This window comes from Scyliorhinus canicula, chromosome 11 (assembly GCF_902713615.1).
Source record: "Scyliorhinus canicula chromosome 11, sScyCan1.1, whole genome shotgun sequence".
Taxonomy (NCBI): Eukaryota; Metazoa; Chordata; class Chondrichthyes; order Carcharhiniformes; family Scyliorhinidae; genus Scyliorhinus; species Scyliorhinus canicula.
Genome location: NC_052156.1, coordinates 3,067,637 through 3,086,575, shown reverse-complemented (window position 1 = coordinate 3,086,575; position 18,939 = coordinate 3,067,637). Strand labels below are relative to the sequence as shown.

Here is an 18,939-nt window from a genome sequence, read left to right as displayed (position 1 = left end):
TCAATCAAGTGGCCTGCTTTGTCTTGGACGGTGTTGAGCTCCTTAAATGTTGAGCGATCCCTGCGCTCCTCCAAATCTGCGTCCCTACGATCCCTGGTTTGTACACCTTCACCAGTGGCCCTGATTGTGGACTGTAGGGATTTGGATGAGCTGACAGCTGAGGGTAATCCAGGGGTATATTGATGGTAATCCAGGGTAATCCATCTGAGGGTAATCCAGGGGTATATTGATGGTAATCCAGGGTAATCCATGTGATGGTAATCCAGGGGTATATTGCGATGGTCAGGTTTGAACATGACGCGGGCTTTTCAGAACCTGTTAGCTAGTCGAGAAAATCCAGAGTGAAGACCACCAAAGTGATTGGTCCCACACCTTCCAGATCTAATGTCTGATATTCCGAGCAGGAATCTTTCCTCTCCACCCCTCCCAATTTATTGAATCCTTATTGTAAAGGGTGGGGGTGGAAGAGAAGTCTTTCAATTTGGGTGTCCTTTGGTTGGAGTATCTGTATCACCCACTCAACAAAGGAATCAATGAGACCTTGTTAATAGCGCTTGGTCGAACAGGTCAGGGAACTTCTTAATCCTCAGAGAGAAAAGCCATTCACTAACGGGTGCTTCAGCAGGAGAGGTAACTTCAGCTTGAATCTCACAACTTGACTCTTGATTTGCGAAGATGCATCACACCGATATTTTCCTCAGTTCCCCTGGATCATTACTGGGTTTTCCCTCGGGGCAGTTTTCTGTGGCACTACTTTCATCTGTAACTGTATCACTGACAAACCGACCAGGGCCAGGTTGTTGCACTGGGCAATAAACATTCGCCTAGCCAGCGACGCCCACATCCCATACAATAATTTAAAAAATTATTTCTTCTTTAATGAAATCAGGATGATATTTGCTGGTCTCCTCTGCAAAGTCTCCGGTTACCTTTTCATAATTTGTTTCCCTATTGGCGTTGACCCAGTGAAGCCAAGCTTCCTCACATCTGGATGGTCAGCTATCCTCTGTCCAATCAACGAACCTGCCAGACAGAAAAATAATCTCTCAGAAAGTAGAGGTAAATCCCGGAGGACATTGAGAGAAACAGCCGGGAACAGGCTTTACAATCACTCACAGGTCCGGGAATCTGAGTGTTGCAAAGCTGGAGCTGGCGATGGTGCCAGCACTGGCTCACTGGCTCACCTCTGGGTCAGGAGCTGGTGATAGTGCCAGCACTGGCTCACTGGCTCACCTCTGGGTCAGGAGCTGGCGATGGTGCCAGCACTGGCTCACTGGCTCACCTCTGGGTCAGGAGATGGTGATGGTGCCAGCACTGGCTCACTGGCTCACCTCTGGGTCAGGAGCTGGTGATAGTGCCAGCACTGGCTCACCTCTGGGTCAGGAGGTGGCGATGGTGCCAGCACTGGCTCACTGGCTCACCTCTGGGTCAGGAGCTGGCGATGGTGCCAGCACTGGTTCACCTCTGGGTCAGGAGGTGGTGATGGTGCCAGCACTGGCTCACCTCTGGGTCAGGAGGTGGTGATAGTGCCAGCACTGGCTCACCTCTGGGTCAGGAGGTGGTGATAGTGCCAGCACTGGCTCACCTCTGGGTCAGGAGGTGGTGAGTTTGATTCCTGCTCCAGAGCATTGAGCCCACAATCGGGCTGACACTCCTGACTCAGAGGTGAGCCAGTGCAGTCCTGATGAACTGCTGCACTGTCTGAGATGCTTTTCAGTAGATCTGAGCCCCCCTGGGCCCTCTCAGGTGGATGAAAAGGATCCAATGGCACCATTTTATATGGGAGGCACGATAGCAGAGTGGTTAGCATTGTTGCTTCACAGTGCCACTTATCAGGTGAGGCTGGGAGACGGGCCCCGAGGGGCTCTCTCTTCTGGTTGGAAGTGCCCGGCAGGAAGGCAGGAGAATGGGGATGAGAAAGATATCAGCCATGATTGAATGGCGGAGCAGGCTCGATGGGCTGAATGGCCTAATTCTGCTCCTATGTCTTCTGCTCTTATGGCCAGGGACCCGGGTTCGATTCCCCGCTGGGTCACTGTCTGTGCAGAGTCTGCACGTTCTCCCCGTGTCTGCGTGGGTTTCCTCCGGGTGCTCCGGTTTCCTCCCACAAGTCCCGAAAGACGTGCTCGTTAGGTGAATTGGACATTCTGAATTCTCCCTCTGTGTACCCGAACAGGCGCCAGAATGTGGTGACTAGGGGATTGTCAAATTGCAGTGTTAATGTAAGCCTACTTGTGACAATAAAGATTATTATTATTCTGAAGAAGAACAGCAGAATGTTCTGGCCAATATTTATGCCTTCAACATCACTGAATGGACAGAGTATCAGGCCATTATCGCATCGCTGATGTGGGATCTTACTGTGTACAAATTGATTGCAATTGCCCCTACATCACAACAGTGAATAGGTTTCTGTAAAGTACGTCATTGGCTTTGAACTCCTTTGCAATGTGCTGAGGATGTGAAAGGTGCGATAGAAATGCATGTCTTACTTTCTTGCAACTCACTGCTCCAGCACTAGGGTGTAGTGTGAGTGTACGGTTTCAGACTGATCTTTGACTGCTGGACGAGAAGATCATTCAAACCTTCTTTATTTTTAACTGATTTTAATGATTGACTAACTCCACATGTCTCTAGGTTGAATTCAGAATGTCCAATTCACTTAACAGCTCGTCTTTCGGGACATGTGGGAGGAAACCGGAGCTCCCGGAGGAAACCCACGCAGACACGGGGAGAACGTGCAGACTCGGCGCAGACAGTGACCCAAGACGGGAATCGAACCTGGGACTCTGGCCGTAAGACCATAAGACATAGGAGCAGAATTAGGCCATTCAGCCCATCGAGCCTGCTGTGCCATTCAATCATGGCTGATATCTTTCCCATCCCCATTCTCCTGCCTCCTGCCGCCAAGCACCAAATATGTGCCCACTGACTTGGTATCTCTCAATGTTTGCCATTCTGCCCACCTACCTGCTCCTGGTAAGATGTTGACAACACCCTTTGGGAAGCCAGCCTTCACCGTCAGCTCGGCAAATTTCAAAGCTGTCAAAGGGGTCACCTGTTGGAATGAATTAGATGTTTCTGCATCAGTGAAGATTGTCTGAGATGCCTCCTTCACCTTCCACATCCCAGCCTCGACAGAGAAGACAAATCTCTCCCACACCTATTGCACCCACAAGCTCAGTCTTTACCTGAGATCCTTGCTTCACTCATAGTCATATAGTCCATGGATTATCTGGCTGTGCCACTCCGTGCTCCAAACAGAACGGAGCGCAGGCCCGAAATGGACATGTGTCACCAATTAACTCTTTTCACTTTGATGAAATTTGGAGTCCCGATCAGGAGTTGTGCCAACTATTCAGCTACAATTAGACCGAGTGGATTGCATTTAATTAAACTGCTTTGGCACAGTTACCATATTATTACTGAGAAATGGGCCCGGGTCCCAATATCTTCAATGCTCATATATTTCAGGTTCTGCATCAAGGTGGCATGGGATCCTGAGGTCAATATAGACGGGATGTCTCAGTTCACTAGTTGAGAGGTTCAAAGCTGTGACCTTTCCAATCTCTGTAGTTCAGGGTTTGGGGAGTTTTCAATTCAGTGAATCTAACTCCGAAACAGTGCACCAATGTTCGAATTTGGCTGCCTGTTGTTGGTCTCTCTATTCCTAAATAATAAGAAGAGTATTACAGAGAAAAGGCACGATGTCGAAGCTTTTTGTTTTGCATTCATCAGGACAATTCACAAGAATGACTATATGAGATTAGGTGACTTGGTCACACCAACAATATGTGCGCCAAGGAGAACACCGATTGCGATGAAGCAAAAGGTCATCAACGAGCTGCATCGAGTGACAGGAATGGGCACAATTGCCCCAGGTGGGCGAGGCAGCAGAATGGGTTTCAGCAATGGTAGTCACGGTGAAAGAGGGCGGTACGGTGAGAATATCATGAAATGCACCGCACGGTTAGTCAAGAGACGGAGCTCTTTCTTAAAAGAGAGAAGATTCTGTTCCTCAGGGAATATGACAGCTTTTATTTTTCACACTGCCAGGGGCCCAAAGCAAATAGGGAGGATGCGGACCAGGACATCACGTGACTATGTGATGACTCGGTTAGGTGGAGTGTCAAGGGGGATGGAGCTCGGCAGAATTATTTGGGATCTTGGGCAGAGTCGAGGTGTGAATCAGAGTTTGCATGCTTAGTTAATAAATCTCCTGTTTGTTGAAGTCCCGTATGCAGTCGTTGGTTTCACAGACCGTGCAGAACAACACCAGGGAACAGAACAGAAAGATCATCAATGAAACAAAATAGTAATGCCTTGACCAATCAGACTCAAACTGCCTGGTTGGCACAACAACAATTTAGCCCATTGCAGGAAAATGGTGTGAAATGGCCCACTTACCTGTGCTGGCTTCAGAACCACTGTGTTCCCAGCGCAAAGGCAGGCTGCAGTCTTCCACGCCAACATCATGAGGGGATAGTTCCATGGGATCACAATGCCACACACCCTGTTCCAACAGAAAGGCCAGAGTCCACCAGGGATCCATGTTATTGTAAAAATACCATAATTAACCACATCAACTACAGAATCAGCTGCGGCTCACTGGGTAACACACTAAACTTGGAGACAGAATGTTGGAACTAAAAGGCCCACTCCAGTGCAGTAGTGAGGGAGTGCTGCACTGTCAGAGGGTCAGTACTGAGGGAGTGCTGCACTGTCAGAGGGTCAGTACTGAGGGAGTGCCGCACTGTCAGAGGGTCAGTACTGAGGGAGTGCTGCACTGTCAGAGGGTCAGGACTGAGGCACTGTCAGAGGGTCAGTACTGAGGGAGTGCCGCACTGTCAGAGGGTCAGTACTGAGGGAGCGCTGCACTGTCAGAGGGTCAGTACTGAGGGAGCGCTCCACTGTCAGAGGGTCAGTACTGAGGGAGCGCCGCACTGTCAGAGGGTCAGTACTGAGGGAGTGCCGCACTGTCAGAGGGTCAGTACTGAGGGAGCGCTGCACTGTCAGAGGGTCAGTACTGAGGGACTGCTGCACTGTCAGAGGGTCATTACTGAGGGAGCGCTCCACTGTCAGAGGGTCAGTACTGAGGGAGCGCCGCACTGTCAGAGGGCCAGTACTGAGGGAGCGCCGCACTGTCAGAGGGTCAGTACTGAGGGAGTGCTGCACTGTCCGAGGGTCAGTACTGAGGGAGTGCTGCACTGTCAGAGGGTCAGTACTGAGGGAGTGCTGCACTGTCAGAGGGTCAGTACTGAGGGAGTGCCGCACTGTCAGAGGGTCAGTACTGAGGGAGTGCCGCACTGTCAGAGAGTCAGTACTGAGGGAGTGCCGCACTGTCAGAGGGTCAGTACTGAGGGAGCGCTGCACTGTCAGAGGGTCAGTACTGAGGGAGTGCCGCACTGTCAGAGGGTCAGTACTGAGGGAGTGCTGCACTGTCAGAGGGTCAGTACTGAGGGAGTGCCGCACTGTCAGAGGGTCAGTACTGAGGGAGTGCTGCACTGTCAGAGGGTCAGTACTGAGGGACTGCTGCACTGTCAGAGGGTCATTACTGAGGGAGCGCTCCACTGTCAGAGGGTCAGTACTGAGGGAGCGCCGCACTGTCAGAGGGCCAGTACTGAGGGAGCGCCGCACTGTCAGAGGGTCAGTACTGAGGGAGTGCTGCACTGTCAGAGGGTCAGTACTGAGGGAGTGCTGCACTGTCAGAGGGTCAGTACTGAGGGAGTGCTGCACTGTCAGAGGGTCAGTACTGAGGGAGTGCTGCACTGTCAGAGGGTCAGTACTGAGGGAGTGCTGCACTGTCAGAGGGTCAGTACTGAGGGAGTGCTGCACGGTCAGAGGGTCAGTACTGAGGGAGAGCTGCACTGTCAGAGGGTCAGTGCTGAGGGAGTGCCACACTGTCAGAGAGTCAGTGCTGAGGGAGTGCTGCTCTGTCAGAGGGTCAGTACTGAGGGAGTGCCGCACTGTCAGAGGGTCAGTACTGAGGGAGTGCCGCACTGTCAGAGAGTCAGTACTGAGGGAGTGCCGCACTGTCAGAGGGTCAGTACTGAGGGAGCGCTGCACTGTCAGAGGGTCAGTACTGAGGGAGTGCCGCACTGTCAGAGGGTCAGTACTGAGGGAGTGCTGCACTGTCAGAGGGTCAGTACTGAGGGAGTGCCGCACTGTCAGAGGGTCAGTACTGAGGGAGTGCCGCACTGTCAGAGGGTCAGTACTGAGGGAGTGCCGCACTGTCAGAGGGTCAGTACTGAGGGAGTGCCGCACTGTCAGAGGGTCAGTACTGAGGGAGTGCTGCACTGTCAGAGGGTCAGTACTGAGGGAGTGCTGCACTGTCAGAGGGTCAGTACTGAGGGAGTGCTGCACTGTCAGAGGGTCAGTACTGAGGGAGTACAAAGAACAAAGAACAAAGAAAACTCCAGCACAGGAACAGGCCCTTCGGCCCTCCCAGCCTGCATCGATCCAGGTCCTTTATCTAAACCTGTTGCCTATTTTCCAACTATCTACTTCCCACTGTTCCCCGCCCGTTCATATATCTGTCCAGATGCATCTTAAACGATGCTATTGTGCCCGCCTCTACCACCTCCGCTGGCAAAGCGTTCCAGGCATCCACCACCCTCTGCGTAAAAAACTTTCCACGCACATCTCCCTTAAACATTCCTCCTCTCAACTTTAAATTGTGACCCCTTGTAATTGACACCCCCACTCTTAGAAAAAGCTTGTTTCTATCCACCCTGTCCATACCTCTCATAATTTTGTAGACCTCAATCAGTTTCCCCCTCAACCTCCGACTTTCCAACGAAAACAATCCTAATCTACTCAACCTTTCCTCATAGCTAGCACCCTCCATACCAGGCAACATCCTGGTGAACCTCCTCTGCACCATCTCTAAAGCATCCACATCCTTCTGGTAATGTGGCGACCAGAACTGCACGCAGTATTCCAAATGTGGCCTAACCAAAGTCCTATACAACTGTAACATGACCTGCCAACTCTTGTACTCAATACCCCGGCCGATGAAGGCAAGCATGCTGTATGCCTTCTTGACCACTCTATCGACCTGCGTTGCCACCTTCAGGGTACAATGGACCGGAACTCCCAGATCTCTCTGTACATCAATTTTCCCCAGGACTCTTCCATTGACCATACAGTCCGCTCTTGAATTTGATCTTCCAAAATGCATCACCTCGCATTTGCCCGGATTGAGCTCCATCTGCCATTTCTCTGCCCAACTCTCCAATCTATCTATATTTTGCTGTATTCTCTGACAGTCCTCCTCGCTATCTGCAACTCCACCAATCTTAGTATCATCTGCAAACTTGCTCATCAGACCACCTATACCTTCCTCCAGGTCATTTATGTCTATCACAAACAACAGTGGTCCGAGCATGGATCCCTGTGGAACACCACTAGTCACCTTTCTCCATTTTGAGACACTCCCTTCTACCACTACTCTCTGTCTCCTGTTGCCCAGCCAGTTCTTTATCCATCTAGCTAGTACACCCTGAACCCCATACGACTTCACGTTTTCCATCAACCTGCCATGGGAAACTTTATAAAACGCCTTACTAAAGTCCATGTATATGACCTCTACAGCCCTTCCCTCATCAATTAACTTTGTCACCTCCTCAAAGAATTCTATTAGGTTTATAAGACATGACCTTCCCTGCACAAAGCCATGCTGCCTATCACTGATAAGTCTATTTTCTTCCAAATGTGAATATATCCTGCCCCTCCGTATCTTCTCCAACAGTTTGCCTACCACTGACGTCAAGCTCACAGGTCTATAATTCCCTGGATTATCCTTGCTACCCTTCTTAAACAAAGGGAAAACATTAGCAATTCTCCAGTCCTCCGGGACCTCACCCGTGCTCAAGGATGCTGCAAAGATATCTGTTAAGGCCCCAGCTATTTCGTCCCTCGCTTCCCTCAGTAACTTGGGATAGATCCCATCCGGTCCTGGGGAATTGTCCACCTTAATGCCTTTTAGAATACCCAAAACTTCCCCCTTCCTTATGCCGACTTGACCTAGAGTATTTAAACATCCATCCCCAGCCTCAACATCCATCATGTCCTTCTCCTTGGTGAATACCGATGCAAAGTACTCATTAAGAATCTCACCCATTTCCTCTGACTCCACGCATAAAGTCCCTCTTTTGTCTTGGTTTATGTCATTGGTCTGTCAATCCAAAGGCCTGGACTAAACAGGTCAGTTGAAACAGGAGCAGTAGGATGCCATTCTACCCATCAAACCTGTTCTGCCAACCAATCAGATTGTGACTGATCTGATTGTAACCTCAACTCCACTCTCCTGCTTACCCTCCATAACCATTGACTCTTCTGCCGATGAAAACTCTGTCTAACCCAGCCTTGAGTATATGCAGTGACCCACATCCTCCCTGCTCACTGGGAAGAGAATCCCACAGATTAACAATCCTCTGAGCGAAGAGGATGTGAGCAAAGAATCCAGAGTTCAAACATTTCGAAATTTGAATTTATTTTAATAAAAGCTGGAGCTAGAATTCTGGCTGGTAGATTGTCGTCAAAAACTCAACGAGAACCGTGAATCAGCCAGACTGAGTAAATCGGTAGGGGGAGGGAGCAATTGGTTGAGTTCCCTGAAGAATAAGAATGAGCCATTTGAGGTTTCGCTTCAGTTTCCTGGCTTCAGGGAAACTATTGTAGTTGTAAAAGATAACGGGTATGGAGAAAAGTTCAAAGGTGAAGACTTGAAGCAGTCTTGATTGTTCTGAATCAACCATTCACTGTGACAGTTAACCAGTGAATCACAGAGTTTTGGAATCGATTTGTTAACCCCCTGTTCATCGCCCATTCTGTCCTTTGTCCATTTACTGCCCATTGTTACAGCGCTGCTGGTCTGAGGTACAGACGACATCTCTGTGGAAAAAAGGGTCAATGCCCATGTGAAGATCAAATGCTTACCCAATCGGCTCCCTCTTTGTGAAGGTTAAGTTGCGATTGGGTCGAGCTTGGTTAATGGGGATGGTACAGCCCTGCAGAGGGAGATGGACAGAATTAGAGATCAAATAAACTGCTTTCCTCACAGACGGACGCAGGTGCAACTGTACATGGTTTGCAGTTATGTACAATATGCATGCTTGTCTATGGGTATGCACAGGTGTGTGCAGGTTATATGGGTGTGGGTAGCTGTGTGCAGGTGTACGGGTGTATGCAGGTATATAGGTGTGGGCAGGTATATGGGCGTGGGCAGATATATAGGTGTGGGCAGGTATATGGGCGTGGGCAGGTATATGGGCGTGGGCAGGTATATGGGCGTGGGCAGGTATACAGGTGTTTGCAGTTGTACAGGTGTATGCAGGTGTACAAGTGTGTGCAGGTATATGGGCGTGGGCAGGTATATAGGTGTGGGCAGGTATATAGGTGTGGGCAGGTATATGGGTGTGGGCAGGTATACAGGTATGTACAGTTATACAGATGTATGCAGCTATATGGGCGTGGTCAGGTATACAGGTGTGTTCAGGTATACAGGTGTACAGATGCATGCAGATGTAGAAGTATGTGCAGGTATACAGGTGCGTACAGATCGGTGTGTGCAGATGTACAGATGCATACACATCAGTGTGTGCAGGTGTACAGGTGTGTGCACATTGGTGTGTATACCTATTGGTGTAGGTAGGTGTCTGGTGAATAATGCATGGAACTGCGGATTGGAATTCAGGAGTCCTGGTTAAGAGGATGACAAACCTGAATCTTGTCGCACCAGCCAGCAAAGTAGCGGAATGTTTGGATGGACATCCCCACGTGGGTTTTCAATGCCAGGGTGTAAACAGCGCCGGAGTCAATAGCTTCAATTGTTGCCAGTTCCTCCTGGTGCTGCTCCATCAGATCTGCTAGCCTACAGGTGAGGAAAATTCCAGACACAGTCAGTCCTCTGTAGAAGAATCTTTCGGACTCGAAACGTTAACTCTGTTTCTCTCTCCACATACGCTGCCAGACCTGCTGAGTTTATCCAGCATTTTCTGCTTTTATTTCTGATTTTCAGCATCTGCTGTACTTCACTTTTATTACAATTAATCCTTATTTCAAATCAGCATTAACCAGCATTCGTGAATCCAGGATTTTCCAAACTGTTTGGAATAACACTCTCCTACTTTGAGAATCAACTGGACTATGCTGATCAGTGGGGACTTCACTCAGGTTTTCTCTTTCTCAGCTTTCTCTGTTCCCTTCCACTTTTCAGAACACAGTTCCTCTTTGACCCTTTAGCCAGGCGATTGGCAAGGTGCCACACAAAAGGATGCTGCATAAGATAAAGATGCACGGCATTAAGGGTAAAGTAGTAGCATGGATAGAGGATTGGTTAATTAATAGAAAGCAAAGAGTGGGGATTAATGGGTGTTTCTCTGGTTGGCAATCAGTAGTTAGTGGTGTCCCTCAGGGATCCGTGTTGGGCCCACAATTGTTCACAATTTACATAGATGATTTGGAGTTGGGGACCAAGGGCAATGTGTCCAAGTTTGTAGACGACACTAAGATGAGTGGTAAAGCAAAAAGTGCAGAGGATACTGGAAGTCTGCAGAGGGATTTGGATAGGTTAAGTGAATGGGCTCGGGTCTGGCAGATGGAATACAATGTTGACAAATGTGAGATTATCCATTTTGGTAGGAATAACAGCAAACGGGATTATTATTTAAACGATAAAATATTAAAGCATGCCGCTGTGCAGAGAGATCTGGGTGTGCTAGTGCATGAGTCACAGAAAGTTGGTTTACAGGTGCAACAGGTGATTAAGAAGGCAAATGGAATTTTGTCCTTCATTGCTAGAGGGATGGAGTTTAAGACTAGGGAGGTTATGTTGCAATTGTATAAGGTGTTAGTGAGGCCACACCTGGAGTATTGTGTTCAGTTTTGTCTCCTTACTTGAGAAAGGACGTACTGGCGCTGGAGGGTGTGCAGAGGAGATTCACTAGGTTAATCCCAGATCTGAAGGGGTTGGATTATGAGGAGAGGTTGAGTAGACTGGGACTGTACTCGTTGGAATTTAGAAGTATGAGGGGGGATCTTATAGAAACATTTAAAATTATGAAGGGAATAGATAGGATAGATGCGGGCAGGTTGTTTCCAATGGCGGGTGAAAGCAGAACTAGGGGGCATAGCCTCAAATTAAGGGGAAGTAGATTTAGGACTGAGTTTAGGGGGAACTTCTTCACCCAAAGGGTTGTGAATCTATGGAATTCCTTGCCCAGTGAAGCAGTTGGGGCTCCTTCATTAAATGTTTTTAAGGTAAAGATAGGTCGTTTTTTGAAGAATAAAGGGATTAAGGGTTATGGTGTTCGGGCCGGAAAGTGGAGCTGAGTCCACAAAAGATCAGCCATGATCTCATTGAATGGCGGAGCAGGCTCGAGGGGCCAGATGACCTACTCCTGCTCCTAGTTCTTATGTTCTTATGTGCAAAGGGACACCGAAAGTTCATTACCCACCTCCTCCTCCCATCCTCTTCACCCACCACCGACGGGCACCCACTGACCCCTGGCCTGACACTGCCTCCAATTGAGAAATTCCAGGCTCGTTTTCAAATCCCTCCATGGCCTCGCCCCCTCCCTATCTCACCAATCTCCTCAACCCTCTGGGATCTCTGAACTCTTTCAATCCTGGCCTCATTTTCATTGCTGTGCATTCAGCTGCCATCACTCCAAGCTCGAAAAATCCCTCCCCACCATTCCCTCATTCTTCAAAAATCACATCTTTGACCAAGTCTTTGGTCACCTGATGAATGTTGGAATTTCAGAGATATTGCATTATTGGTTTTTGGCGCAGTTAGGATTAAAATCCTGGGTTTGTGTGTGTGACTGCTGCTGTCATGTTTTTTAAAAATCCTAGTTTGCAAGAAATGTAGTTTTTTTTGGAGCCAGGAGTGCAACTAAAGCATCATAAAAGTTTGGGATAATGAACTTCTATTTATATTAAGAGGGTTCCTTGCAGAATAGTTAATTAGCAACATTGGGTGTGATGCACTGGGCAGGTTCAGCTCCCCACTGCTGACACAATTTCTAAATGCGGGTTGGACCAGGGAGACACTCCCCAAGGCCCCCAAAACGACTCAGGGCGGGAATATCGGGTCCGCCAGCCGCCTGTTTCCCGGTTGTGCACCATTCGCAGGCGAGGGGGGGGGGGGGGGTTCTGTAGTCCTGCCGCTTGTCATTGTGATTTCCCATTGCAGCCGCGAAACCCACCAGCGGGGGCGCATTGCCGGCACAAAAAGTGAATCGCAACAACCTGTGGGTGAACACCGTGTGGATCTCACCCATAGAGCCGGTGGAACTCCCCACCCCACCCAAAATTACACTTAGAAATGTTTTAGGTGAATCACGCCCATTGTGGTCAGTTTAGTAAGATGATGCAGTTATTGGGAGGTGCCAGGTATTAAGTTTTTTTTAGGGTTAGTTTTTGGCTGGAAGGGGAGCGGAGTGGGTTTCTGAAGGAACTGAGCCAGAGATTATGTATCATTCTGACAGGGGGTCAGGTGCCTTCTTTCAAACAGTCTCAAAATATCCCTTTCGCAAACTGGAGTATTCAAGACATCTCTGTACAGCAGATATTCCTGAACGTTCACTGTATTTAACAGTGATTGAGAGCTGAGATTTATTTGAAAAATGAAATGAAATGAAAATTGCTTATTGTCACGAGTAGGCTTCAAATGAAGTTACTGTGAAAAGCCCCTAGTCGCCACATTCCGGCGCCTGTTTGGGGAGGCTGTTACAGGAGGCTGTTGTTGTTTGAGAGGGAATAAAGATAGCAGTTAAGGGTTAATGTGTCACTGTATTGATTAGCATGGTTTAAGGGGTAATTGTAAGGTATTTTCTGGTTAACACTGTTAGTAATAAGAACAAAGAACAAAGAAAATTACAGCACAGGAACAGGCCCTTCGGCCCTCCCAGCCTGTGCCGTTCCAGATCCTTCTCGAAACTTGTCGCTTATTTTCCAAGGATCTACTTCCCTCTGTTCCCCGCCCGTTCATATATCTGTCTAGATGCATCTTAAATAATGCTATCGTGCCCGCCTCTACCACCTCCGCTGGTAAAGCGTTCCAGGCACCCACCACCCTCTGCGTAAAAAACAAATGCACCTCAGACCACCTGTCTGTTTGCGTTCATCATCTCTTCCCTGTCTACTCTGCCCCTTCATCACATTGAGTTTATTATAGTTGCTGCCTCTTCACTGACCTCTGACTTCCTAATCTGGGGCGAAATTCTCCCCTACCCGGTGGGGCAGGGGGTCCCGGCGTAGCAGAGTGGCGTCAACCACTCCAGCGTCGGGCCTCCCCAAAGGTGCGGAATTCGCCGCACCTTTAGGGGCTAGGCCCGCGCCGGAGTGGCTCCCGCTCCACCGACTGTCGTTGCCGCCACATCGCATTTGTTTTAATGCGAGAAACGTAGCAGGTAAGGCAGATGAATTTAGGGTTTGGATTAGTACCTGGGAATATGATGTTATTGATATTACTGAGAATTGGTTGAGGGATGGGCGTCGGGGCTGCCGAAAGGCCTTCTCCGGTCGGCGTGAGTCCGCACATGCGCCGGCGCATCAGCTGATGTCACCACCAGCGCATGCGCGCTGGAGGGGGTCTCTTCTACCTCCGGCATGGTGGAGGCGTTGGCGGCAGCGGAAGAAAAAGAGTGCCCCCATGGCACAGGCCCGCCCGTCGATTGGTGGGCCCCGATCGCAGGCCAGGCCACCTTGGGGGCACCCTCCGGGGTCCGATCGTCCCGCACCCCCCCCCCTCCCCAGGACCCCAGGGCCCGCTCGCACCGCCTGCTCCCGCCGGCACAGAGGTGGTTTAAATCACGCCGGCGGGAGAGGCCTGTCAGCGCCGGGACTTCGGCCCATCGCGGGCTGGAGAATCGCCACGGGGGGCACGCTGACTGACGCAGCGCGATTCCCGCCATCACCGATTCCCGGGTGACGGAGAAATCCGGCCACGGTGGGAGCGGGATTTACGCCAACCCTGGGCGATTCCCCAGCCAAATTAGTTTAAAACCGCCCCAACAATGTTAGCAAAAGCACCCCATAGGGTTTGTTTTAATTTACCATATCCCTATTTTGCATGAATTCACTCCAGGAGTGAGGAATCGTTTCCTCCCAGTCTTACAAAATTAAAATTAAATATTGGGTTATTTGTCCAGTACCCGAGTCACTGTTGGGGTCTGGCCCGGGATTGGAATTGTGACCTGTCTTATGCTGTTGTTTTGTTGTATCTAACCCAAGAGTGACTGTTTCTGGCAACAAATAGGAAGCGAATGCCCACTCCCCGTTATTTCCCTCCTTCAGGCTCATCATAGAAAATATTTACATTTGTATTCCAGAACATTCCAAACATTTAAGCGCCACATCCATTAGCTGCTACAGTCTGTTGGAAGTTGTGATTCTCAAGCCAGCACCAGTCGTTGATATTCCTCACGGTTTCAAGGTAAAATGGTGATTCTGTCTCGGTAACAATCTCTGTGTTTACTGGTCTTCAGTACTTACCTGTAGATCAGCCGACCCCGGTCTCTTGGATTCATCCTCCCCCATTCCCCAGTCTCAAATGCCTCTTTCGCCGCTACTACTGCCTTGTCCACATCAGAAACCTGGGCCAGGGACACTCTGCAGATCACCTAGGAGACAGAGACAGTGAGAGAGAGAGAGAGAGTGATAAATGGAGGGGCTGGGAATGAGAGAGAGAGAGAGAGAGAGAGAACATGTGATGGAGAGAGAGGTAGAGAATGAGGAGAAGTTGTGGCCCAGGGAATGAGAGATAAGAGTGAAAGGCAGGGAGCAGAGTGAATGGGAGGGCGAGAGTAGCGATAGAAGTAGAGGACAGGGAAGGAACGAGAGAATGAGAATGAAGGAATGAGAGCAGAGAGGGAATGCGATAGCTTGCAGGAGGTGGGCAGGGGGAATGACTGAATGAAAATAGGAAGAAGGAACGAGGAATTTCTCTCTCTATCTCTTGCCACAACCATTGAAGATATGAACTGAATGTAAATATGGAACTCACAGAGCCATCTGTTGGGTTGATGGAGTTATACTGCTTCCCTCCTTCGGTGTCTACAAACTGCCCATTGATAAAGGCTTGGTGAGGTATTTGCAGAGTCAGATTGTTAATCTTCATCTCAAACTGGAATTCAAAAAGCAGGAACAATTTGTAACCAAAACCTATCACGTTGAGAAACACTCAATTAGATTAATGAACTCTGGTCAATCAGGTGTCCAACACTGACAGGAACCCATCCCCATCCCCTATTGACAGAGCCACACAGGTAGAGGTCTTGTTTGCTCCATACGGAATGTGCACTCAGTTGCTATAGGGACCCGGAACCCGGCCCATCCACCCTAACTCTCCACGTATCAGACACTGGTTAGCAAATCCAAACTTTGGTGGCTCTATATTCCAGCAAGGGTCATGTAGAAGTTAAGCCAGCTCAGTCCATACAACCTTTTGGGAATGATCCCCATGATTACTCGATGAACAAAGGTGAGTTCATTGACTCCTGTTGTTCCCCAGTTTGTTTGTGTTTAACTCGCCTGAGAGAAGCAAAGGTTGAGAGGAGGTTTGATAGAGATATTCAAAATTATGTGGGTTCTGGACAGAGTTTATAGGGACAAACCGTCCCTATTCAGGAAGGATTAGGAATGAGAGGGCACAGATTTAAAGCAAAATTAGCAATGGAGAAATGAGAAGTATTTTACAGAGCGAGTACTTCAGGTCTGGAACACACTGTCAATGAGTGTGATGGAGGCGGGCTCAATGGTGGAACCCAAAAGGAAATTGGATTATTATCTGGGTAGGAATAAAGTGCAGGATTACATGGAGAGGGTGGGATAATGGCACTCAGTGAATTGCTCCTTTAGGGAGCTGGCGCTGATTAGATGGACTGAATGGCCTCCTCTGCTGGAACATTACAGTGATTGTGAGTCTAATATCCTTGAACTTCAATAAAGATCAATTCTTTCTCTTCCACCATCTTCCCTACCATCCCAACGGAGTCAAACCCACCTCCTTGTGCCTGCTACCTCTTATCTCGTGACAGAACCATTCTCTCCAGACCCAGACCTTCTCCAAGATTTTTCCATTTGGAACAGCCAGGGTTCTTGTTCCCGATCACAGTCCAGTGACCCCTATTGGTGAACCCATCAGTAGATGTCAGAGGGTGGTGTGAAAGATGTGGCCTTGTCTATGGGCATATTGCAGGGTGCAGGGTGAGGGCCTGCCATTGTAGAGAATTAAAAATAACCTCCATTGTAAAACCAGAAACATTAAATTCTTTTCAAAGAGAATTAGTAGCTGCATTGAAAAAGAAAAATATTAAAATTTATGGGAAGTAAATTGAAGTGTGGGCTTGAACAGGGTAGAGTGAGGAGAGGGTGGGATTGGACTGAGTGGAATGGGAGAGAATGGGATTAGACTGTGCAGAGTGAGCAGAGAGTGGGATTAGGCTGGGCAGAGTGAGGAGAGAGTGGGATTGGACCGGATGGAGTGAGGAGAGGGTGGAATTGGACCGGATGGAGTGAGGAGAGAGTGGGATTGGACCGGATGGAGTGAGGAGAGAGTGGGATTGGACCGGATGGAGTGAGGAGAGAGTGGGATTAGACTGTGCAGAGTGAGCAGAGGGTGGGATTGGACTGAGAGGAGCGGGAGAAAGTGGGATTAGGCTGGGCAGAGTGTGGGGAGTGTGGAATTGGACCGGGTGGAGTGAGGAGAGAGTGGGATTGGACCGGATGGAGTGAGGAGAGAGTGGGATTGGACCGGATGGAGTGAGGAGAGAGTGGGATTGGACCGGGTGGAGTGAGGAGAGGGTGGGATTGGACCGGGTGGAGTGAGGAGAGAGTGGGATTGGACCGGATGGAGTGAGGAGAGGGTGGGATTGGACCGGATGGAGTGAGGAGAGAGTGGGATTGGACTGGGAGGAGTGAGGAGAGAGTGGGATTGGACTGGGAGGAGTGGGAGAGAGTGGGATTGGACTGGGAGGAGTGGGATTAGGCTGGGCAGAGTGTGGGGAGTGTGGAATTGGACTGGGAGGAGCGGGAGAAAGTGGGATTAGGCTGGGCAGAGTGTGGAATTGGACAGGCATTGGGGATATCCTCCTTTACTTGAACATTCTGAGATTCAAATAGGTTCTGAAGTTGTTCCTGAGAGAGTGGAGGGATCCAGGGTTTGGTCTGAGAGAATCGCAAATTGACTGAGGTACTGATCCTGTTTTGCTGAAGATAACCGGCACTGTTGTGGTAATTCTACTTTTAAAATGAGGACCATCTTTAATCTTGGTTGAAATGAAAAATGAAAATGAAAATGGCTTATTGTCACGAATAGGCCTCAATGAAGTTACTGTGAAAAGCCCCTAGTCGCCACATTCCGGCGCCTGTTCGGGGAGGCTGGTACGGGAATTGAACCGTGCTGCTGGCCTGCTTGGTTTGCTTTAAAAGCCAGCGATTTAGCTCAGTGAGCTAAACCAGCCCCTCTGGTTGTGTGGATTATTAATGCAAACTGTACATACATAGTCAATCAGCAGCTCTTCCTCCTCATCTTCCCCTCGGAGTTTCCTCACGAGCATCTGCGTCAAGTCTTCGAATGTGGTGGCCATGTAGACATCTTCATTCTGCAGCTGAAGACCAGCACATCTCAGCTTAATTTCTTCCACTAGTCTGCGGAGGACAAGAACAAAGAAGATTGCGACATTTTGCTGGTGATATTGAAACGACGGGTTGGGTCCCTGATTTTTACGCCCTCTGATTTTACAGCCCAGTGAAGTCCCCAAAGAGTAATCACAATGAAGCTGTCTGATTCCAAACTGCCTCAGTCCCACTGGGTGATTAAAATTAAAATTGGAGGGGGTGAGATGGATGCATTTAATATCTGTCAATTTGGAACCTTCTCTACAACCCCCTGAGATCTCTACATTCCTTTATTTCCGGCTTCTTGAGCATCCTCAATTTTCATCGTTCACATTGGTAGCTGTGCTATTTGTGGTCTGGGCTTTATTCTTTGAAATTCTCTCTCAAAACCTCTCGTCTCTTTAAGATGTTCCTTAGAACCTCTTTCTTTGAACATTCTGTCCACCTTCTACAAGAACACAAGAAGAACACAAGAAACAGGAGCAGGAATAGAATCTCGTGGTCCATCGAGCCTGCTCCACCATTCAGCATGGCCAATGTGAGCACATTCTTTCTTAAATGTAGAGACCAAAACTGTACACAATATTCCAGATGTGGCCTCACCAAAACCCTGTCACAACTGAAACAAGACTTTGTTATTTCTGTATATCGAGCCCCTTGCAATATGAAATGAAATGAAAATCGCTTATTGTCACGAGTAGGCTTCAATGAAGTTACTGTGAAAAGCCCCTAGTCGCCACATTCCGGCGCCTGTCCGGGATAAAGGCCAATACGCCATTTGCCATCCTAATCGCTTGCTGCACCTGCATGCTAACTTTCTGCTTTCCTTGTACAAACACATCCACGTCTCTGAATATCAACACCGACAAGCTTTTCACCTTTAAAAAATATATTCTGCTTTTCTACTCTCATGGTCAAAGTGAATAACTTCATAGTTTTCTATATTATACTCCATCTGCCATCTTGTTGCTTGTCCGTTCTTTTTATGTCTCTTTGCAGCCTTTGCGTCCTCCCCACAGCTTACCCTTCAGCCTAGCTTGGTATCATCAGCAAACGTTGATACATTACTGTCTGTCTCTTCATCAAATTCATTAATGTAGATTGTAAATAGCTGAGGGCCCAGCACTGATCCTTCAGGCACTCTACTATTCACTGCCTGTCAACGTGAAGATTATCATTTACTTGTAAATGTGGAATTTTGACAAATGATTCAGCAGGAAGCAAATTATCCAGCTTTTATAAGTTTCAGAGCTTTGAACCTCAATCTTTACTATTCTCCAGTGTCAGTGCTGCATCAATCTCACAGTTCAA

At 48.7% G+C, this 18,939-nt stretch overlaps 1 protein-coding gene across 3 annotated transcripts in view; it reads right to left on the bottom strand.

Annotated features, from left to right (window-relative positions):
- aldh1l1 (aldehyde dehydrogenase 1 family, member L1) overlaps nt 1–18,939 on the bottom strand; it is a 280,087-nt gene that overhangs the window by 16,956 nt on the left and 244,192 nt on the right. For all 3 annotated transcript variants that reach the window (XM_038812102.1, XM_038812101.1, XM_038812103.1), the window contains 8 exons: nt 17,511–17,658; nt 15,014–15,133; nt 14,503–14,630; nt 9,724–9,874; nt 8,941–9,011; nt 4,408–4,513; nt 2,971–3,058; nt 930–1,023 (listed from right to left, as the gene is read on the bottom strand). In XM_038812102.1, coding sequence (XP_038668030.1) covers nt 930–1,023; nt 2,971–3,058; nt 4,408–4,513; nt 8,941–9,011; nt 9,724–9,874; nt 14,503–14,630; nt 15,014–15,133; nt 17,511–17,658 — 906 coding nt within the window. The remainder of the gene's footprint in view (nt 1–929; nt 1,024–2,970; nt 3,059–4,407; nt 4,514–8,940; nt 9,012–9,723; nt 9,875–14,502; nt 14,631–15,013; nt 15,134–17,510; nt 17,659–18,939) is intronic.